The 24,484-nt window shown below is 41.1% G+C and overlaps 1 protein-coding gene across 3 annotated transcripts in view; it reads left to right on the top strand.

Annotated features, from left to right (window-relative positions):
• The window catches only part of ZEB2 (zinc finger E-box binding homeobox 2), a 176,915-nt gene that overhangs the window by 128,258 nt on the left and 24,173 nt on the right, over positions 1–24,484 (top strand). For all 3 annotated transcript variants that reach the window (XM_084809942.1, XM_084809951.1, XM_084809962.1), the window contains 5 exons: positions 3,617–3,688; positions 11,267–11,455; positions 12,145–12,359; positions 14,821–14,929; positions 21,055–23,027. In XM_084809942.1, the coding sequence (XP_084666068.1) occupies positions 3,617–3,688; positions 11,267–11,455; positions 12,145–12,359; positions 14,821–14,929; positions 21,055–23,027 (2,558 nt within the window). The remainder of the gene's footprint in view (positions 1–3,616; positions 3,689–11,266; positions 11,456–12,144; positions 12,360–14,820; positions 14,930–21,054; positions 23,028–24,484) is intronic.

Here is a 24,484-nt window from a genome sequence, read left to right as displayed (position 1 = left end):
ATAATGTAACTTCTCTGTACTACAGAACAAAATTACAATGAGGAAGGAAGCACAGCCGAAATCTTAGCATTACCACTATTATGCAAAAAAAGAAAGAAAGAAAAGACAAGAAAATGCTGTTAGCTGTTTTCCCCTTGGTGACTGGGGAGATGTGCCCTCAGATGGAAAGAAACTTGTGACTCCTTTCTACCAGAAATCACATGAGCTGATCAAGGAAGAAAAAAAAATCCACACCAGCTATATTTATATCCAGCACTAAACCTCTCACAAGTACTGTACCTTGATTCAGCTTTCTGGTAAGCTGCCACAAGAAATACCATGGTTGTATTGCAGTGTATCAGAACTGACAACCTTTTTATCAGTGTGTATGGATTTTTCTAAAGGGTTTGGAATCAAGATGTCCTGTAAAAATGTTCTATAGAGAAGGCAAAACGCCAAATCTCTGTAAACTACATGGTTTGTACAAATTAATGGCTGTTTCTGCATGAATATTTTAACTTAGTATCTTGCTTTTCATTTTAAGCTACAAAATCATAAAATGCATATTTATAGCTCCATAGCGTATTCTGGCTGTAAAGCTTTGCATTAACTCACTTCGGTTTTAGTTTTGATTAGAACGGTACAATTAGATCCTGTTATCCTACCAACTAATTACTCATAAAATGTGACATTCGAAAAATACTACAAGATTACAAATTTCGGGAGTGAACCAATAATGGGTCGCTATTTACACTGATCTCTCTCTTCCTTACAACAATAGTTACAGAAATAGATTAATGTTGTACCACATTCTTTCTTCATCAAAATCCTTATTACAAATAAAAGAAGAAGCAATAAGTGTTTTAAGTTTCATGTATCAGGAAGTGATTTTAATAACATTGACAATTTCAGTGATTATCCCTAGACTGTGTAACTAGTTACTATCTCCTTGGGTCTGTTTCTGAATTTATCTGCTTGCAGGTTTCCTTTATTTGTAGGAAATTTGGATGTTTGTCATACTAGAAAGAATTTATAGATATCATTTATTGAAATATATAGCTGTTGCTTTTCGTCAGTGAAATACTAGGCCCATATCACCATTCTCCTTACCAGCAGACATATGGATGCAGAATCAAGACTGGGGAGAAGTATAGGAAATAATTGGGTCAATAATTGGGAGAGTCTATTCTGTACATTTCATTTTGCAATGACTTGGTGGGGTGAGAATGCTGAAAATACCATCCCTAGAACTTAACTGCAACACTGGAGACATTTCACAGAGCTGACAGCCCCACTTCTGAGGACCTGCTGTGCTACTACATACATGTTTACAATAGAAAATGCAGCTAAGGTAGCATAGTGTCACAGAACATGGCATTCTGCTGGTTCTGCTGTTATGCTATGCTGATACTACAGGCAAATATGTTAATACAAATGTCTAAGATCATTGTCTCAGGTGGGTTAAAGAGGGCCTCTCTTAATGCCAGAAGTAAAGTTGTCATTACCCTCCCATTACAAAGCTTAATGCATATCTGCATTTTACTGTTTAGCAAAGTAATAGTTCATAGTAGTCAAATGGCCATTTCTTTCTTCATGTTCACTGGCAAAAGTTGCTCAAATCTTTGGGGAGCCTGTGGATACACTCCATGGGATGTTCCCCATCTGGCTCACCAGCTTCTCCCCCAATCCTCGCCCTCACTTCCTAATCCCCACATCCTCTTCCCTGGCCAGATTTTTTTTTAATCACCAATCACTGATTGGAGATTGCCCCCTGCTTCCCCCTTCCTGTGTATTTAGGTTTTTTAAAAGTCTCTATTAATGCCAATGGGGGCTTTTTCAAAGCCTAATTGCAGTGTGTGTGGAGGGGCACTGCTGGGGAGGGAAGGGCTAATGTCCACTATTCTTCAAACCTCTCCTCAAACAATGCCTCCTGCACTGCAAGCAGGCTTTTAAAAGGCTTTCAGTGGCGCTATTGGAGGCTTTAAAATAACCTAATTGCAGCACAGAGTGGTAATTGGGGGGGGGATCACTGCAGGGAAGGGAAGGGCTAATCCTCCCCTCTCCAATGCTGTGACCCTCCTCAAAAAAAATCACAAAATCTCCCCCCCCCCAAATACTGCAATCAGGCTTAAAAAGAACAAACTCTAAATAAAAGTTAATTGTAGCCCTTGGTGCCACTTTCTTCATTTACAGGAATAATTCCTTCACATTACTTGTGCAGCCATCAACTGCAGCAATTTGGGGTGGGCTAGGGTAATTTTAGAAATGTGATGTTTTTAATGTTGAATTTTATTGTGTAAACTGTTTTTATTGTTGTACATCGCCCAGAGTGGCTGGGTGACCAGCCAGATGGGCGATTAATAAATTTAATAAACAAACAAACACATTATATTTTTTATTTTGAATGGAAGGTTCCTGCCAGTGATGAAAGTAGACCAAGATTATAAATCAGCCTATCCCAAATTAAGGACATGGAGGTGCAAAAGAAGCTGAAAACAGTTTCTTAAAATGGCAAGCTGTGAAAGTATGAGTTACTATGTTTTTATCCTAATCTTTCTCCAAGGAGCTCGAAGTAGCACACGTGCCTCGCTCCTCATGTATGACACTTGTGAGGTAAGTTGGGCTGAGTGACTGGCCCAAAGTTACCAAGTGAGCTTCCTGGCTGAATGGGGATTTCTACCCAGGTGCCCCTCATCATAGATCAATACTCTAGTCACTTGTACAAACTGCTGTTTAGAATTGTCTCATACGTATTTGCGATTGGTTCTGGTGTTGTGCCTGTACTTCCTTTATATGAATAATTTAGTTAGATAAGGTTGTTTTTCCACTGTTTGTCCCAGCGACCTCCACAAAAGCCCTTCATCGGTACCGAAAGATACTGTTGTTTCTTGCCATTTGTAACATTTCTTGTGAATAATTTAGGGCTGGATCTCTGAATATGCCCTGTTTGTTTGTTTGTTTGTTTGTTTCATTTATATCCCGCCTTTTCTCCTCCTTAAGGAACCCAAGGTGGCGTACATAGTCCTCCTTCTCCATTTTATCCTCACAACAACAACCCTGTGAGGTGGGTTGGGCTGAGAGTCTGTGACTGGCCCAAAGTCACCCAGTGAGCGTCCATGGCTGAGTGGGGACTAGAACCTGGATCTCCCAACTCCTAGACCAACACTCTAGCCACTGCACCACACTGACTCTCAATATGCGCGTGCACACGCGTGCGCACACACACACACACACACGCTGTCTTAAGTTTATTTATCACGTGATTGTCTGGACAGATTGAATTGTGTCAGCAATCCTTCCTGTGATCATAGAAGTACCGTTTGTCAACCACGAAGATCACAGGAAGTGTTGCTATATCTCTAAATCATCCAGTTCATGCATTCTGTTTGTCCACATAAACATGTACCCAGTAAGAACTGGGACTGCTCACATGGAGAAAACCCATATTGTGTGAACTGACCCTTGGCATTCAGCTAACATGAGCAAATTCATGAAATTGCCTGAGCAAAAAACCATTGTGCAAGTGGCCCATTCTGTGCTTTTGCTGAAAGAATCATATTTGTTACTGACATTTGCTTCTGTTTGAATAAACTGTTTTCTTGGTGAAATACTGAAAATGTACATTCTTATATTGCAGAAGAAATGAAGGAAGAGTATGACACCATGGGGCCTGAAGCTGCAATTCAGACCACTGGAAACAATGGAACAGGTAGGAACAGGCCTTTGGAAACCACTTGTTCCCCATCTTACTTTGGGTTATTTTTTATGCAAACAGAAATAAATAAACAAGCCAGATCAGGCTAATTCTGTTTCCTATTGAAAAGTGTGAGATATATCTAATAAATCTGTATTTTAAGATTTCCCTGATTGGTTCATTTTGATACAAACCAATGGTATAGCCCTGATTGCAGTGAAATTACTGGGAACGTTTCCACAGAGACCAAAATGGCTAGGATTGTTTCATTGCTATTTGACAACAGTATCTTTTTCCTGCCTTCATCTGTTTCTCCCTCATTTATTGTGATGGCATCCTTGGGAGCTAATAGATTCCAGCACAGTAAGGAGATGTTTCCCCAACACAGGTGACTATGCTGGAATTTAATGTAGCTGGAGCTATCTTTTTGTGACAGTCTATGCAAACATCTTGGTAATGCTAATGGGTGCACTTTTTGTAGAGGATTCATACTTCAGACACCTGAAGGTTTTGATTAAGAAAGAAAACTTTAACATATATACACAATCATATTTTCCTGTGTTCAAACTGTTTTCCACTTGATTGACTGATTCCATGTATGTAGCCTACATACTTTTGCCCAGTGTCTCAACCATTCCTCACTGTGAAGACACCTGCATTGGGCAACGTTCTGCACATGGTTCTGGTGCTCGGAACCTGATACAGTTCAGAGTCATGAGGATGTCACAATGATGCTAAGCACATGAGTAATGAAGGATAGTTTAACTTCATGAAAATGTAGGGGAAATATCTTTTCCAATGAGGCACTACAGTTATTCCATATTCTCCCTGCCCTAGTTTTCATTCTAAATAAGCTGTTTTCATGTTCCATTATGAGATTTGATGATTCTTAGTGCCCGCTAGAAATGTTATTAAAGAAGGTGGCACCCAAATATTACAAGGATTTTATTACTCACACATCTCTAATGCCAGTACACTCCCACATATTCTTATTAGACATCACAACAAATTGACTTGTCTAATTCTTATGGGGAAAAATAGTGGAAAAATAAAACCCTGTTGGTGTTGAGGTTGTGTGTGGTTTGTGTTTTTTTTTTAGGTTTTTTTTTTTGTACATTAGCGTTATATAATGAAGATTAATCTGCAACGTAAAAACAAAAGTCACTTTATTTTCATTATGTATGAATCACAGTGAAGAACCTGAAGCACCCATATTGATTTATTTCTTTTAAATATTTTTCTTTTTAAAAGCAGAAGACAGATATGATTTCAAACCATATACAGAGTTTTAATTGAGAAAGAAAGCTCTCTATTTATATGAAGGATCATGGCCCAAATAATCAATCATTTATTGTTATAGTCAATGATCAGCATAACATGGCCCAAACATTTTAAGACTCTCCTACCTTGCCTTTGACATTCTCACCATTTATTTTCCTTGCCACAACAAAGACACAATAAATACAGCAGTGTTGTACTACCAGTTAACCTCTGTGCTGATATCCATATCTATTTACATCTCTTTTTCTAGCAGAAAAAACTACCGCATACAAGGATTCTGAGATGGGCCCGTATAGTTTCTTTCTCAACTAAACTAAGAGGCACTTAAAATATTATGCATGGGATGCTGATGGAAACACTTCCATTTGGTATCAACGCTATGTTTTAGTGCTCCAAACGCATGGAAAATACCCATGCCATTTCCAGTCCCCACTGGCATCTCCACATGTGGCAATGGTAATGTTTAAATCAGATCTAATATTCTGTGAAGTTACTAGTGTATTGAAGACTTTCTAGGTAGTAGTCCCACACACAGCTGTCACTTCTAAGTTCCATTCATTTATGTGGGGCTTGCAAATATCTAGCTACATACATGATTACTGGCCTGTCCTAGTAAATTAGGCAGCACTGTTGGCTGAGTCTTCTTCACTTCAAGTGACAGCTACGAACAGACAATAAGCACAGAGAGCAAATTTCAACATTTTGTATCTCAGGATACCGGAAATGAAAAGGTTTCTATTTGATTCCAGTTGTAGTCCCATCTCATCAGGATAGTCATGAGACTATTAATACCAGTACTGCTACCAGTATGAAAGTCGGTTCTGTAAATTGAGCATCTGTCCTCTGAAAAACTATGCAGATTGTTTCACATACAACCAAAAAATTGTGGTGATGATTCATAAGCATCACCAGTTACACCAAATTTGAGCCATTAATTTCACATACTTTCACACAGGTAAAACTGATACCACTTCAACCCAGCATAGCTTTGAGGCTTTTAGTCCTAATATATATTTTTAGGAAATGGATAAACAAATTCCCCATATATAAACAAAATCTGTTCTCTCCACACCCACCCCAATAATACCAGCAGACAAATGTGCTTTGCTGAGACAGTATTTTTTTTAGTAGGAAAAGGGTTCTCCGCAGAAAGGAAAACAGAAGTAAAAGTTGGCAAGTTGGAAGGACTGATCGTTTTGAGACTCTAATCTGCATGTACCAATGAGGGCCTGCCACTTCCTGCCTAATGAAGGCTGTGGTTTTATTAGCTTTGTTGCCGATTAGGAGCAGCTATCTCTATCTTACAGCAAGAGTTCCCACAAGAAATAACTGGCCTCCCAAGCTCTTGAGTGTCTCCTTTAAATATCTGCTTTCCTTAGTGTGGTTTATGCTCATATGATGTTATGCTACCTCAGGCTTTAGGGAGTCCCTGCCCCAGTGCTTAATTAAAACAAGACTTCCTTAGTGAGATCACTCACTTTACATCTTCCTAAAAAGCTTGACTCACAGATGGAGTGTGATTTTGGTGTGCAATTTAAATTCACAAGGAATCGATGCAAGTGGATATTTACATCGAAATCCTGCAAAGGGCATATAAGAGAAACCTTGCTTTCCCTGAAAGAGCCATTCATAGGGATTGGGGTGGGAAAGGTGATCAATTTTTGTTTTCAATGCTAATCAATTCTTTCAATGATGGCTAAATGCTCTTTAGTAAAACAAGAGAAACTTTGAAGTGCCTGATCTCCATACAAATGACAGTTGATATTTATATTATTTCTTAATACATAATCGCATTGCTAGCATTGTTTCAGTTAACAATCTGTCGTCTCCTGAGTAAATCCCACTGTTTTTAAGGTTTATAACTTAGACATAAACATTTGCCTTAGCTCCTGAATTCCGTTTAATATACACAGAAACTGAATAATGCACAAATTCTAGACCCTTGTAGCAAGTAATTGCTATTAAGGAGGTAATTACAACTTACTGTATAAAACTAGAGATCAGAATTATTTGTAGGCCAGCTCAAGGAACCTGAACATGGGGCTGCAGATCTAGTAAACTAGGATAGGAGGAGAGAAGGAATGATTGGTGACCATGTCATCCATGTATTCCTCCAGTGAAATATTTAGGGTTAGGAAAGGGAAATGTCAGAACCACTACTTTCAAATATGCCTTAGTTCTACCTAGGTTTTTTGATGTGTTTTTTAATGTTGTAAAATCTCCTGGCACCCTGATCTTAAACATTTGTGCTAGACTATAAACCTCCAATATTGGGGTAATGTTCCTGCAGTCTGGACTCGTTTCAGTAGTTGTGCAATATAGGCAATGGCCCAGGCTGCTGAAAAGGGCACCCACTGCTCTCCATTTCTGTTCAGAGCATCAGATCTGGACCTTCAGTTCCACAAATAAAATGTTTCCTTCTATCTGTGGAAGGGGGAAGGCAATTTTACCAAATACCTCTGCAGCCTGCTGTGCCACCTCCCATGAAAATTGCCACCCTCCCTTCCTCCAGTGCTAACGTCCCATGAAGAGAGCTCCCCTCATGGGTATTCTGGATCTCACCAGTATTTGCTAGCTTGCCTTCCACCATTTTCTTCCTTGCTTCCATCACTCCCTTCCCATTGTGCACCAGAAATTGCTATTATAGTTTACAGGAAACTCTTATCAGGGTATTTCTTCCATACCTATGCCAATAACCAACTCAATACTTCATAGCTCATCCCCAGTTCAAATTGTATATTCATTCTTTAACAGCACTCTTGTCTGTGCAGATTGTTGACTCCTTAAGACAAATGTGTTTTGACGAGCAGAAGAGAAGAGCTTTCATAATATTATTTGACTCTCCCAAGCACACATGGATTTATTTCCATTAAATGGGTTATATCGAATGGTGTTCTCCCTTGCTGATGGAAGGCTCTTTGATCCAGTGGAGGTTTCTGTCAGTGGATTGGGAAGGGAAGGGAGTTTTTTTACAGTGGAAGAGGGAGGGGTGCCCCCTTCATCCTTCCTTGAGGGTTGCAGACCCTTTGGAATAGCGTGGTAGGTGATGCTGGGTGCTGCAAAAGGGAGGGGGAACTGGCAAAACATTGCCCCCTCTTCCATGGACAGAAACCTACACTGGATCAAACAGTCTTTTGTCAGCAGAGGAATACCAGTGAATATAACCCAATATGTTTAGCACTGACTATACCAGTGTTTGGCCATACAAGAACACTATACTTGCAGTCTTTCAGATTTCATCATTCTGAATAGTGTCTGTTATTCATTCACTATTTTGCTGTAGATGGTCACTCTGCAGCATGACCTGTATATAACTGGGATCCAAAGAACAACTTCAGCCATACCCAGTGAATTACAAGGAATAGTGCTGGTTGGGTAGGTCTGAAAACATATGTGGACTGGCCCAGAAGTGAGCAATATGGAATAAAAGTTAATTGAGAATATTCGTGTGGTGATACCGATTTGCTACCATGGCCAGAAACACAGAACCATCTTTCACACACCGTTGTACTTCTCATCTTACTACAAAGGATAATCTAGTCCCCACTTGGTGAAGGCCAGGGCAAATTATGTGACAGTTTCTAAAGAGTACAATGGCCATTTCTAAGAAGGGCAGTAAAGGGTTTGAACTCATGCACATGGTGTCCGTTATCACTTCCTGACACCCCCCCCCCGCCCCATACAGACCTGAACAGAGCTTAAACGTTCTGTTCTAGGCTGCTTAGAGCCATAAACAAGCGCTCTTCTTATAGGTTAGGGATACACTGTAACATTGCATTGCAGATCGCTTTGGACAGTGCTATTTGGAAACTCCCTTCTTTTTCAAAAGTGGGTTGTTCTGCAGCAGGAGGAGGGGCTGCTGATGAAGAAACTCAAGAGAACTACGTGCAAGGATATTTGGATTCTGGCCATTATCTGAAGCAGTTAAGATGTTAATAAAATTAATGCAATAGTCCAAGGATATGTGCTTTTTAAAGATTTCTTCCTGAAACTCATTGTCATGTAATATGGTGACACAAAGTATGATGACACAAAGCATGAACAGTATCATAAAAGAGCTAGAGGGTAAGAATATTGATGGCTAGTTGGTCAAGGCATACCACCTCCTGCAAATAATGGCTCAGCCAATAATGTTTTTATTTCCTGAGCTTTCTGACATTTGCTCTTTAGCTTCATAAGCCATTTCAGAACTGTTTATAAAGAGAGGATTTCTGTTTCCAATGCTGTTATGAACACCTTCCTTGTGCCAGTCTTTATTTTTGCTTATCTGATTCATCCATCTTAATCATGACTCTATTGGAGGAACCAATTGTGTGTGTATGTCTGTGTGTTTAACTTCAGCTCAGCAGGTTGTGCATTGAAGAAAGATGCTGCGTATTGACAGGAACTGAAACATTTTTATTAACAACATCCATGAAGCTATTGCCAGAATTGCTTCCTTCTGTAAATGATATTAGGGGATCTCCTGGGATTTAGTAGTTTCAAGCTATACGTTTTACTGCACCATTTCCCCCCTCTTGCAGAATTAGGTATTTTCTTTAGATTTTGTTATAAAGTTATTCTTTTTCATAACCCATTTTGGGTTAAAAAAAATATCTTCAGCAAATAGAGATGTGAGTTGATTTTACCCTAACACCATTGACCACCTATGGCACCATAATGGATTTTCTCCTTTATCTGTTGCCTTGAGGCAAAGATGCTAAATATTTCAGTAACTCTGTGTGTTGGTTTCCTCCCACAGTCTAAGTTACAATGATGTAAATCTAGTGCTGCTGTCACTCTATAATTATCAATCCAACCCCATTGATTTTAGGGTAGAAACTGCTGATTTATGGTATTGTAATAGGGAGCAGAATCAAGTTGATCTCTATTTTGGTTGCTTTATGAGAGAGAAAATATTTTAATCATCTTGGTGCTCAGTTTGTAATCTGACCTAACCAAATAAATGTAGCAAAGCCTTAATATGTATGGACACTAAAAAGCAAGTGCCAGTAAAAGTCCTTGGCTGTACATGTCCTGAAGACATGCTTTCTAAAACACAATTTTATCTATAATTCTGCTCTGAGTTACACATGTTTAAGTTTTACACATGCATAGCTGAGCAACGGATTGAATGCCAGCTCTTCTGTATAGTTGGATTAATAATTTTCTGTAACATCATGGGCTTCACCAAATTATTCCTGCATCTAATGTTCAGATAGGGAAACTGGAAGGGAAATTATTAATTTTAGCAAGATGATGTTTTGTGGTTCAGAGAACATTATTTTTCATGAGCATTGCATGGGTAATAAAAAAATATATAACAAGTTTATGTTATGAGAAAAAAGGGGAAGCCAGTGTAGACTGCAAAAATAGTTTTTAGGGCCTACCTCACATAGTTGTGTTTCAGAAATATGTGGTTCTGTTTGTAAAATCATTCCAGACATCACACTATTTGCAGTGGTGGAGGAATTAGCATTGCTTCTTGAAGGATGCTATCGGGTGTTACAGAGAGAACAGTTATTTTGTGCCTGAGCAACCTTGGGTCTGAATTCTAAGCAGCCCAGTTCTACTTTCAGGGAGCAGGGAGATGCTGATGGGCCAAGTTGCAGGTCTGACCATCTTCCCCCTATTCTTCTTCTCCGTGTACCTTCTTCCCCATTCTCCCTATCCAGCACCAACATGAAGGGCTGGTTCTCCATCTCAGCAGACATGAGAGAAAATGGGCAGGTGACTTACATCAGTTTCCTGTGAAAGGCATCAAAGTACCCACCCAATAAGGATTTATAAGCTCCAAATCCAACCTGTAAGGTGTGAGGAGATCCAAAACCAGGGTAACCCATTAACCTATCATGTGGTTGAGGTGACAGTCTCAGTCTCAGAGAACCTAAGGACAGAGAGCAGAATTCCTTCCAGAGGCTGCTATCTTACTTTAATTTTTGTAAAGTACCATTAAAGTATCGTTAAGTAACACAGGAGTTCAAAAATACCTGGAAGTCTAAAAACATTGTTTGTTTAGATACTATGTGCAGATAGCATACAAGACTGTACCATTTTTCTTTTCTTTTTCTCTTTTTCAATGAAAGAAGGGCAGAAATATGGTTTCTGAAATTCTTCAGTAATGAGTAGTGTCATCAGAGATTTTGCCAAATATATAGTCATTCACTTGATTTTATTAATAGGAAAAATGGGCTAGGTGACAGTATGGGTTGACGTAGGATTAAGCTCAAAAGGTTGATGTACAGCTCCAACACCAGCATGCAGACAGACATATAAATCCCCCCGAAAGCCATTTATTTTTCTTCTTTTTTTCCCTGCTCCTTTCCATTTTAGTTAAGAATGCAAATTGCACATCGGACTTTGAAGAATATTTTGCTAAGAGGAAACTGGAGGAAGGAGATGGACACTCAGACAGTATAGCAGAGTACCTACAACGCAGTGATACCGCCATTATTTACCCAGAAGCCCCGGAGGAACTGTCTCGTCTTGGCACTCCAGAGGCCAATGGGCAAGAAGAAAATGGTGAGGATGGAATTCATTTTTAGCCACTCTTCTGACCTCTTGCAGCTGTTGCAATTATAAATGCACTACATGCCTGGGTGTTTACCTTAAAATTGAAGAACAGCTGCAGAAGCGTGGAATTTCATGAGCAAAGATTGGGGCTGTAATTTCAGCATATTGTGATTTTTTTTTTTAGTCAGCAAATTGAGACTTCTGTAGGTGAAATAAATAGCAGGGACAATTAAGGGTTGCATTTTAAAGGAGGAGTGTTCTTGCTCTAATTTTAGTTTTGGAATGATTGACTTCATGGGATAAATTAAGGATTACTAACTGATTCTGTTAAGTCTTTCATAAATAATTGAAAAAAGTATCCATGAAGATGAACTAGATGGTGTTGTGTATGGAGACAGCAGATTGGTAATTAAGTACACAGCATCAATAACTCAAAGAATAAAAATCTTTAACAAGCCATTACGGTCTTACAATAAGATACAGCAAAGTTTTGAATTAATTTTCTAACAACTCAAAGAAATTTGCCCTGAGTGTGTAAAAGGTGATTGATGTAGTTTGCAAGCTAGGTAGAAATGGCACTCCAGTGTAGGGAGATTGCAGTGATTCTAGTCAATCCATCCCGGGCAATAAGCCCATTAGCTGCCATTGATTTACTGACCTTTCAGCCTGCCTCTTTCTCTCATGTCTCTTGGTTACAGACCTGCCACCTGGAACCCCAGATGCTTTTGCCCAACTGCTGACCTGCCCCTATTGCGACCGGGGCTACAAGCGTTTGACATCACTGAAGGAGCACATCAAGTATCGCCATGAGAAGAACGAGGAAAACTTTCCTTGCCCTCTCTGTAACTACACATTTGCCTACCGCACCCAGCTCGAGCGGCATATGGTGACGCACAAGCCAGGGACAGATCAGGTGGGGGGGGCTTGTTTTAAGTGATTTCTTTCTATAATAACCCCTTAGAGAAATGATATTGCTTTGATTGGCAATCATTATTAATTTTTCATGGCATTTTGAAGATGCAGATCTTTTAATGGTAATAGCTTTAATTGAGGTCTAAATGATTTTTTGATGGTCTCTTCTAATATGATTTAATAGTCTTATGTTCACGATCGAATGAGTGTGTTAATTTCTAATTTAGAAATTTTATTTGCACTTTAACTTGACTTTAGTTTCATTTTTTTATGTTCCTCAAAATGTGAATGAAATTGTGGCATTTTAATTATACATTATTAAACATCTCAGCAATTTTAATTCCATTTTTCACCTAGTTTTGTGCTGCATTTTTTTCTACATAGGATCTCATAGACATCTCAAGAATCTGCTAAACTTCTTTTCTGTCATTCATTACTTTTATTAAGCTTTATGTGTATTTTTCAACTAGTTCATAAGAATAGGTTTATATTTTTGAGTTAATCTTGTTGTACATATGTTGCATGCTTTATGATTGTTTTAATAGCATATGATCACATTAGGAATCTACCACTGCTGAAATGTATACATCACAGCAGCATATCTGCTATAAATCAAAATGATCCCTTGATCTGATATGCATTTGATTTAATTGAATAGAATATGTCTCTTTTGAACATATGATTAAGCTTCGTTAGATTCATAAACTAATTACTCAAATGTGCTGTATTAGAAAGCTTTTTACATACCAAAGGTATATTTTTCTGCTCACTAGAGAATTGTATTTTAAATTCTATTATGATGTGTTACATGAGAAATCCAAATGGAAGGTCCTAAATTTAGTGATAAGCATTTTATCTAGTTATATGGGAATTATATATATAGTTTCTTTTTATCCTAAAGAATGTAAAACAATAGTCATCTAGATTTATCTTGACAGGCATCTTTCAATAAAATATGTGTTTAATTAGACAAACTTGCATCAGGCCCACCTTCTAATCAAGCAATTTAGTAATTAGCTCACTATCTCTCACTTGATCTCTGTAATCGATAAAATATAATTCCGACAGAGGTTATCATAACATTTTATTTTAAAGAGTAGAGAGGGTTATTAATCTCTAACTTTTCCTTCTTCCTGACAAAATGGGAGTCAGTGTGGCTTTCCTCCCTCCCCTCCCTATTGCTTCTTACTAGCAAAACACTAGGGGGGAAATGGCTGGATATTTATCCAATCTAACTGCCTTAAATTTCACATGCAAGAGTGTGATTGTGTTGGCGCATTACGAATGGTAGCTTTGGTGTTGAAAAGTCCCCTCATTTGCTCATGGCATTTACAATTAGTAAATTAAAATGATTGTATCATATTAACAGTGGCACAACTAAAGTTTATAGTAGTCCTTTGAGGGCTGTGGGGGGAGACAAAGCAGCTGTTGCTGTTTGTTTATGCAACTCAGCAACATATGAGCGCTGGTCCCTCAATGGCGCTCGGCGGGCTGGGCTCTGCTTGATCTTTGAAGGTTGCTGCTGTTTGAACAACCCTCCCTGTGTCCCATGTAACACCATCTGTCTCACTAGGAATGTGGGAAGATTCAGCACACCCTAGCAGTTGTCATACCGTTTCTGTGCTGTCTTTTCTGCTATAGGCTTTTGTGTCATTGCTGCTTGGGAGAAAAAAAAAGGCTGACCTCCTACCTTGAACATCCAGACTAGATGACTGCAGCTTTTTTTCTTTTCTTTTTTCTTTTGGTCAGAATTCAAAGTCACAGCACTTTTCTCACTTGTTCAGAAAGGTCAGCTGTGTTTGATTCTATCTTTATGCTGCTTTTTAACTTCTCCTTTCTGCCAACTTTTCCTCTTGTTTTGCCCCTGCTCCTTTGCATTGCTCCAAAGGAGAAAAAGAAAGAAACAGAAAGATGGTTTAATTCTCAGGACTTTTTCCAGCAGTGACCACCTCTTGCATTTGATAACAAATAAAACTTGCCTATAATTGCAACACTTAATGGCACAATAAATAGATGTATATTTTTAAACAGCATGTTATGAAGAATTATACGTAGTTACAATATGCTGGGAATATTACAAATCGTAGTTCCTTTTTAAAATTAACAAATCCATTTCCCCCAACACTGCATGCCTTAATATATTGCACTGCCGATGAAAGAGTAAGAAGTAATGCCAAAGTAAATGCTGAAAGTGCATTCAGATTTGCTTCAGGTTTACTGCCAACATTTTGATTTTTATGGAAGCACTGATGAGGCAAATAAATGTACACGCAGATCTTTTACTCTGACAGATAAATACAAAGCTGCTTTAATTATTTTTTTTCTTAAAAGGAAATCTCTTTCTCTGTTTTTCTCTCCCCCTCTCCCTCTGCATCTCTTTCTCTCTCTTTCTCTCTCTCTGTCTCTCATACACACACACATATATTTGCATAAAATTCATGCTGGTGTCTTTACTCTCCTAGCACCAAATGCTGACCCAAGGAGCAGGCAATCGTAAGTTCAAGTGTACAGAGTGTGGCAAGGCCTTCAAATATAAACACCATCTGAAGGAACACCTGCGAATCCACAGTGGTGAGTAGTTGAGGTGCCAGGGTTCTCATTTGCATTTTGTTTAATTAACTGTGTTTTTAAAAAGGAAAAGAAAGATTGCTTAAAATGTACACATTTTTGTTTAGAACTACCAAGATACTTCATAAATGATATCTGATTTATCTTCATTTTTCATGTTATTCAGAAAAGGGGGGGGACATTGAGCTTCCATAGAAGATTTTTCAAATAGCAGAGTCTGTTACCTAATTAATTAATTAAATCCTAATTGCTTCCTGAAGCTATTTCTACTCAGAGGAATTAAAAAAAAAATCTTGTTCATTTGGTACTCCTATATTTATATTCCTATTTTAAAAAATACAGGGAACCGAAAAAATGAACAACATTAACACTCCCAATTAACACCACAATAACAAATCAAGCTCCCTTACTTGGAATGGATGCCTCATCTATTTTATTTTATTACATTTGTATCCCATTCTTCCTCCACAGAATTCAATGTAGCTGTTTAGCCTCACAACCTCCCTGAATGATAAGTTAGACTGAGACTATTACTATTACAGTGACTTATCCAAGACTGCACCTGGTGGGCTTTTAGTATAGGACTTCTTCATATATGTACTTTTAAAGGTGTTCTTGTAAAGTATTTTGCATGTACGTAAAAATATAAAGTATAAACACAACAAGCATTCATATACCTTCGCCAGGCAACTAGGATTGTCTGCAGATTGAGTAGGAACTTGGGTTTCCTACATCCAATCCAACTCTGTAGCCACGTCACAACCCTGGCTCTCATTTCAATAGAAACAGCTAATTTTGTGTACACAAACTGGCTCCCTGCATTGAAATAAATGGGCTTCCCTGGGGTTATTAAGAAACCGAGGTACACTTCTGAGATCACATGAGTCTCTGGCTCAGGACATATGACAGTAGGAAAATAGGGCAACATCTTAACTGATATTTCAAATGTATTTATTTATTTACAATATTTATATACTGCTCCATATCTAGAGCAGATTTTGGAGCGGTGAACACAAAAGATAAATCAGTAAGAGCATAAAAAGATTAAAACACCACATTAAAATTACACTTGTTTAAAAACACAATGATAATACAAACTGTAACTGGTCAGTTAAGGAATGCCTCCTGGGACAGTGCTGTTTTCAGGAGGCGCCAGAAACAACACAGTGTTGGTGCCTGCCTGACCTCTAGGGGCAGGGAATTCCAAAGCAAGGGGGCTGTCACGCTGAAGGCTCCTCTCCTAGTGGACTCCATTCGTGCCATAGGTCCATGTGTAACCATTGGGAGCAAGCCCTCTGATGACCTCAGTGACTGGGCAGGGTGGTAAGGGAGAAGGTGCTCTCTCAGGTGTCCTGGTCCCAAGTTCCTTAGGGCTTTGTACACTAGTACTAAAACCTTAAACCTGGCCCAGTAGCGAATAGACAACCAGTGCAGTTCCCTCAGCAAAGGAGTTTGCTGGAAAGGGGCAGCTCTCAACAACAGCCGAGCTTCTGTGTTCTGCACTAGCTCCAGCTTCCAGAGCAGCCTTAAGGGCAGCCCCACATAGAGCACATTGCAGTAATCCAGCCTTGAGGTTACTGGTGCCTGTCCCACTGTGGCCAAGCTATCTTTGTCCAGGAGAGGCTGTAGTTGGCGAACCAGCCAAAGCTGGTAAAAGGCACTCCGAGCTGCCATGGCCACTTGGGCTTCCAGCAACAGTGATGGGTCTAGGAGTACCGCCAAACTACGGACCTGATCTTTCAGAGGGAGTGCAACAACATCCAGAACAGGCAATGAGCCTATCTCCCAGACTTGGGAATCACTTACCCACAGGGCTTCGGGAATCCACAGGGATTCAGTTCTAGTTTATTGGTCCTCATCCAGCCCATTACTGAGTTCAGGCACCGGTCCAATACTTGCACAGCCTCTCCTGATTCAGATGTCACAGGGAGATAGAGCTAGCATACTGGTGGTACTTGGCTACAAATCCCCTAATGACTGCTCCCAGTGGCTTCATATAGATGTTAAATAACATTGAGGACAAGATGGTACCCTGCAGAACCCCATACCTCAGTTGCCAAGGGGCCAAGGAATGGTCACCCAATGTTACTCTCTGCTGGCCTCGCAGGTAGGACCGGAAACACTGTAACACAGTGCCTCTGATACCCATCCCATGGAGTCGATCCAGGAGGATACCATGGTCAATGGTATCAAAAGCCGATGAGAGATTGAGCAGAATTAACAGGATTGCACTCCCCCTGTCCCTCTCTCAATAAAGGTCAGGACAACCAAGGCTGATTTAGTTGCATAACCAGGGTGAAACCCAGATTGAAATGGGTCTAGGACACCCTTGGCTAGCTTTTATTAGCCAGGAGGGGAATAGATCGAGAGGGCATGTGGTTGGGCTGCAAGCACCTTGTCCACATCCTTCAGCAACAACTGCAGCTGAAATCAGGCAGTTGGTAGCGTCAGACACCACGACTGGAACTGCTCTAACAGCAGCATCAAGTTTGCTGCAGAGAGAAGCACTTTTGTCTTCAAAGTGAGATGCAAAATGGTCACAGCAGGTCCTTGGGGGACCAGGGCCCCATTCACTGGGGAGGGTTTTAACAGCCCCCAGACCACCTGAAAGAGCTCCACTGGATGGCTACTTGACACAGTGGAAGCAGGAAAGTAAGCCTTCTTTGCTGCCCGCACTGCCACACAATAGACAGGATTATGTGCTCTAGAGCATGCTTCGTCATCTTCGCTTTGAGACTTGTGCCATTTGCGCTCTAGCCGACATCCAGCCAGTTTCATTGCCCGTAGCTTCCCAGTATGCCAGGGAGCAGAATGGCTTCCACAGCACCGGAGAGGGCACTCAGGTGCAATCAAGTCGATGGCCCTCCGCATCTTACTGTTCCACAGTGAGGCTAGGGCCTCAGCTGATCACCAGATTTCTCTACTGGGACATTCAGAAATCCATCAGATTCCGTCAGTCTCCTGGGGTGGACCATCCGAATGGGCCATCTCCCACCCCTGCAGAAGGGAAGTAACACCATGAGTTCAAATCTCACCAGGAAATGATCTGACCATGACTATGGGGTTACTTGGACACCCCACCCCCATTTTCAGATTACTCATCTCACAGCTCGGAGCAAAGACCAGATCAAGGGTGTGCCCTGCTTCATATGTTGGGCCAGTGACAAACAGACACAGCCCCATGGTTGTCACCATGGAGGCCATGAAGTCCTGAGCTGGAGCTCCAGAGACAGCCTCAGCGTGTACGTTGAAGTCACCCAGTACTGCCATCCTGGGTTCCTCCAACACGACACTTGAGACCACTTCCGCCAGCTCAGTTAGGAAGGCTGCTGGGCAGCAGGGTGGGTAGTAACACCAGCAGCATCCCCAATCTGTCTCTATGGCCCAACACCAGGTGCAACCCCTCAAGGCCTGCTCCAAGGTGGACTGGTTTCCTGGTGAGAGAGATGGAGGTTCTATGAACCACAGCGACTCCCTCCCCCACTTGTGAATATTTGAAAAGCCAAACTATATTTAGGGTTTTTCCCCAATCTAAAAGCCGTCATCTTTTGATGTAGACTTATTGTAAGTAAAGCTGGTAATACTGGCCAGTTATTTGAAATTGAAAACAGATACATGGAGGGCGAAATCCTTTTGAGATCTACCGTCACCTCCTACCCCGGCCGCGACCACCTATCCAGTGCAGGGCGGGAGGAGTGGTGAGGAGTGGATCTCCTCCTCGCTCTCCCTGCCCTACTTTCATGGCTAGACAGCCAATTTAGGCTGTCTAGCCATGGGACCTTGGAGCGCAGGAAGCAGTGGCCGGATGACTCATAGGATATGTTGTAACAGCATTTCCGACTTCCCTGCCCCACCCTGCCCCCGGGAATGCCCCGTTTCCACTGCTCTGCATTGCTCTTACAAGCGCAGAGCATGGGCCAATCTGCGCTGCCTAAGAGGTGGTGTGGGAGAAACTGAATAAAACAAGTCCCCTGACTATGAGTAAAAGAAGGTGGAAGGATCAAGGCTTTAGGGTGGAGATGACAGGAAGGAGGAGGAGCCTATGTACACCAGTTGCTGGGGCACATGGGTGGGAGGGTGCTGTTGCACTCATGCCCTGCTTGTAGGTTCCAGGTCGACAGCTGGTTGGCCACTGTGTGAACAGAATGCTGGACTAGATGGACCCTTGCTCTGATCCAGCATGGCTCTTCTTATGTTCTTATGAGGAATCGGTGACTCTTCCTGGGAGACCTGGCTGCTGTTCTTTGACCATTGCCTCATAGGCTATCTGGAGTTGAAATAATTAAAGTAAAATAAGTCAAGATGTGCCAATTTCATAATTTATTCTGAAGCAGAATTTTCCCTTTGTTAAGAATGTAGATTGGGTGAAGCAAGGAGGGGAAGGGGAAAATATTTATATTGCTGGTCTCTGGCCCTGCTAACAATCATAAGCCCACTTGCATACAGTGAATTAAATAACGTCTGGAGTATTAACCATGCCAGCTGCCCCACACAACGTTGTGCTACTGTTGTAGAGTATTTGCTACAGAGGAAGTCATGGTAACTGCATGTTGCCTGGCTCCTTATTAAAAGACATGGCAAAATTGGAAGAAGGTTGCTGGATGCTCCTGATCTCGTCTGATCTTGGAAGCGAAGCAAGGTCAGCCCTGGTTAGTACTTGGATGGGAGACTGCCTGGGAATCAGGCTTCCTGCGTTGAGCAGGGGTTTGGACTCGATGGTCTTATAGGCCCCTTCCAACCCTTTGTTGTTGTTGTTGTTCAGTCGTTACGTCGTGTCCAACTCTTCATGACCCCATGGACCATAGCACGCCTGGCCTTCCTGTCCTCCGCTCTCTCCCGGAGTGTGCTCAAGTTCATATTCATTGCATCGGTGATGCTATCTAGCCATCTCATCCTCTGCCATCCCCTTCTCCTTTTGCCTTCAATCTTTCCCAGCATCAGGGTCTTTTCCAGGGAGTTTTTGCATTAGGTGGCCAAAATATTTGAGCTTCAGCTTCAGTATCTGTCCTTCCAATGAGCAGTCAGGGTTGATTTCCTTTAGGATTGACTGATTTGACCTCCTTGCAGTCCAGGGGACTCGTAAGAGTCTTCTCCAGCACCACAGTTCGAACGCATCAATTCTTCTGCGCTCAGCCTTCCTTATAGTCCAGCTCTCACAGCCATACGTTACTACTGGGAAAACCATAGCTTTGATTATATGAACCTTTGTTGGCAAGGTGATGTCTCTACTTCTTACTATGCTGTCTAGGTTTGCCATAACTTTCCTCCCAAGGAGCCTTTAATTTCATGGCTACAGTCACCATCTGCGGTGATCTTGGAGCCCAAGAAAATAAACTCTGTCACTGCTTCCATTTCTTCCCCTTCAATATGCCAGGAAGTGATGGGGCCAGATGCCATGATCTTCGTTTTTTTAATGTTGAGTTTCAAACCAGCTTTTGCACTCTCCTCTTTCACCCTCAACAAGAGGCTCTTTAGATCCTCTTCGCTTTCTGCCATTAGGGTGGTGTCATCTGCGTATCTGAGGTTGTTGATAATTCTCCCGGCAATCTTAATTCCAACCTGTGATTCATCCAACCTGGCGTTTCTCATGATGTACTCTGCATATAAGTTAAATAAGCAGGGGGAAAATATACAGCCTTGTCGTACTCCTTTCCCAATTTTGAACCACTCGGTTGTTCCATGTCTGGTTCTTACTGTTGCTTCTTGACTCTCGTACAGGTTTCTCAGGAGACAGGTAAGGTCGTCTGGTACTCTATGATTCTATGATTATATCTTTCTGCTCCCTGTACTGAGATATTACTAACACTGCTGTGTGGCATATAGGTTTTTAGCATACTGCTTTATATAGTATACTCCATAAGGTTCCATACTCCCCCTTTTTAAAAGGTCTACATCCATGCATGCACTGTTTACAACAAAATATTAGCAGCAATAAAAGCTAGGGAGATCACAGAATTAGAAGGGGCCTTGTATGCTGCCAATTAGAGAAGTTCTAAATGGAATTGTTTCCAGTTGCAGAGGTCTAAACTTACTTTGGAAGTGGGGAGAAAACAGCTGCTACACTACAAATGTAAAGAACATGTCTGCTTGTGCATTACTAACATTTAATTTTTAAAAATTCATTGCAGGTGAAAAACCATACGAGTGTCCAAATTGCAAGAAGCGTTTCTCCCATTCTGGCTCGTATAGTTCACACATCAGCAGCAAGAAATGTATTGGCTTAATCTCTGTAAATGGTCGAATGAGAAACAATATCAAGACGGGTTCTTCTCCTAATTCTGTATCTTCCTCGCCTACTAATTCAGCCATTACACAACTGAGAAACAAGCTGGAGAATGGAAAACCACTTAGTATGTCTGAGCAATCGGGCTTACTGAAAATCAAAACGGAACCACTAGATTTCAATGAATATAAAGTTCTAATGGCAACCCATGGGTTCACTGGTGCTAATCCTTTCATGAATGGCAGACTTGGTGCAACCAGCCCAATAGGAGTCCATGCTTCTACGCAAAGTCCAATGCAGCACTTAGGGGTAGGAATGGAAGCACCTTTACTTGGATTCCCAGCAATGGGGAGCAATTTAAGTGAGGTGCAGAAAGTCTTACAGATTGTGGACAACACTGTTTCTCGGCAGAAAATGGACTGCAGCAGTGAAGAGATCTCCAAATTGAAGGGTTATCACATGAAGGACCCATGTTCTCAACCAGAGGAACAAGGTGTTACTTCTCCTGGTATTCCACCTGTGGGTCTTCCAGTAGTCAGTCATAATGGTGCCACTAAAAGTATTATTGACTACACATTAGAAAAGGTCAACGAAGCCAAAGCTTGTCTCCAGAGTTTGACTACAGACTCAAGGAGGCAGCTCAACAATATTAAAAAAGAAAAGCTACGCACTCTAATAGATCTGGTAACTGAAGATAAAATGATAGACAACCATAATATACCCACTCCATTTTCATGCCAGTTCTGTAAAGAAAGTTTTCCTGGTCCCATTCCCTTGCATCAGCATGAACGTTACCTGTGTAAGATGAATGAAGAAATCAAGGCAGTCCTCCAACCTCATGAAAACATGGCACCTAGCAAACCGGGAGGGTTTGTTGATAAGCAAGCTCTCCTCCTGTCATCAGTACTTTCTGAGAAAGGAATGACTAGCCCCATCAATCCATACAAGGACCATATGTCTGTACTTAAAGCGTATTTTGCTATGAATATGGAACCCACCTCTGATGAACTACTGAAAATTTCCATTGCCGTTGGCCTTCCTCAGGAATTCGTGAAGGAATGGTTCGAACAAAGAAAAGTCTACCAGTACACAACTCCCAGGTCGCCATCGCTGGAAAGGAGCAATGCCAAGGTGGTGCTGGCTGCCACCAACAACACTCCCACTAAAGACTCTTTGTCAGCCAGGTCCCCTATAAAGCCTGTGGACTCTATAACATCACCGTCTATAGCTGAACTTCATAACAGTGTTACTAACTGTGATACTCCTCTCAGGCTAACAAAACCTACTCACTTTACCAGTATTAAAACAGTTGATAAATTGGACCACTCTAGGAGCAATACTCCTTCTCCATTAAATCTTTCTTCCACATCTTCTAAAAACTCCCATAGTAGTTCTTACACTCCAAACAGTTTCTCCTCCGAGGAGCTTCAGGCTGAGCCTTTGGACTTGTCTTTACCAAAACAAATGAAGGAACCCAAAAGTATTATAGCCACAAAGAACAAAACAAAATCAAATAGTGTAAACGTAGACCACAACAGTGTTTCTTCATCATCTGAAACCTCAGATGAGCCACTGAACTTGACTTTTATCAAGAAAGAATTTTCTAATTCAAATAGTTTGGATAAAAGCACTAATCCAGTATTTGGTATGAACCCTTTTAGTGCCAAACCTTTATACACCACACTTCCACCACAGAGCGCATTTCCCCCAGCCACTTTTATGCCACCAGTTCAGACCAGTATTCCTGGGCTACGACCATACCCAGGAATAGATCAAATGAGCTTCCTACCACATATGGCCTATACTTATCCAACTGGAGCAGCTACATTTGCTGACATGCAGCAAAGGCGAAAGTACCAGCGGAAGCAAGGTTTTCAGGTAAATATCTTCCTTCTTTCACAGTTGAATATAACATCTCCATGTAATATTGTATAACTATGAGCATCTTAAGGCGAAATCAGCATTCAAACTAGTTCAAACCTTTTTTAAAAAATCCATTTGAATTTTTAAAAAGAGAGAAAGTGGTTTAGAAGATGAATTAAAATTTAAAAGCATGACTAAGATGGATAAACATAATGTCCTTTTGTAATGTTATTTACACAGTAGTTGTCTGTTAGCATTTAAAATAAGTTTCAGGGGCTAGCATCATCCATTCCCTTCAAAGAAACACCTGGAATGAGAACAATCAGCTAGAATCCCCACAAAGGAAGGGTAAAGTATATGCTTTTAAATAAAGCACTGCTGCGATAATTCATAGGCCTGGTTCGCACAGTCGCTGCACCGCACTGTGGCTTACTTAAGCCACAGTGCATTGTGGTGCGTGCCAGTGGCCATTGTGATTATTCAAGCCACAGTGGGTGGTTGACTCAGGTTATCATGACATCTGAACCTGGCGCAGAGTGGGTTATTGCTGTGGTTAACAAACCACCTCCAACCCAAAAACAGCCCATGGTTTGTGGGTGATTTGTTAACAATGCAACAATCGCTGGGTTTGGATGTCATTATAAGCTGTGGCGACTGCCCTCCACAGCTTGAATCTTCACAATGGCCATTGGCACGCGCCACAATGCACTGTGGCTTAAATAAGCCACGTTGGGCTGCAGTGATCGTGCAAACCAGGCTATATTCATGAATGGCAATCTCAGTGTAGGTAGCTCTAAAATAGATGCAGCACTGTGAAAGTCCCTTGGTCTGTGGCTTCATGAACAGCCACACCATGAATAGTCCTTAAGCGATTCCCAGGGAATCACATGGAAATGATAATGAGCCATAAGCAGTTTATAATATGTTCTGACTAATCATTACAAAGCTATAAAAGAGATTATGAAGATCCTCAAGACACACTTGTTTTATCTCACCTGTTCCATTTTCCACACTTAACCATCCTTCTCCCCCCCATCCCATCCCATAGAAGGCTCTAGAAATTCCAGTTGTTAAGGAAGCATCTGCTATAGCCATCATCTTCATACAAGGTTCACTGAGTTATGATTTAGGCTGACATGATGTAGATTATAGCTTGGCATATAAAGCTGCCTTGCACCAGGTCAAATCATTCGTCCACCTAACCCAGTAATGTCTGCGCTGACTGGCAGCAGCCCTCCAGGGTCTTTGGCAGAGGTCTTCTCCATTATCTGCTACCTGATCCTTTTCAAACTGGAGATGCCAGGGACTGAACCTGAGACCTTCTGCATGCAAAGCATGTGCTCTACCATCGAGCCATGGCCCAATGTAACTGTGATCCTACATTGCTTCTAAACTTTTAGGAACTCCAAATGTAAAAAATTGTGGCATCTGTCTACTTAAATATAGCAAAGGATTTTATCCACAGGAAACAT

This window comes from Heloderma suspectum, chromosome 1, assembly GCF_057233095.1.
Source record: "Heloderma suspectum isolate Gila_16-S chromosome 1, 16-S_ref, whole genome shotgun sequence".
In the NCBI taxonomy this organism is placed as follows: Eukaryota; Metazoa; Chordata; class Lepidosauria; order Squamata; family Helodermatidae; genus Heloderma; species Heloderma suspectum.
This window is presented reverse-complemented; position numbering and strand designations above follow the sequence as displayed.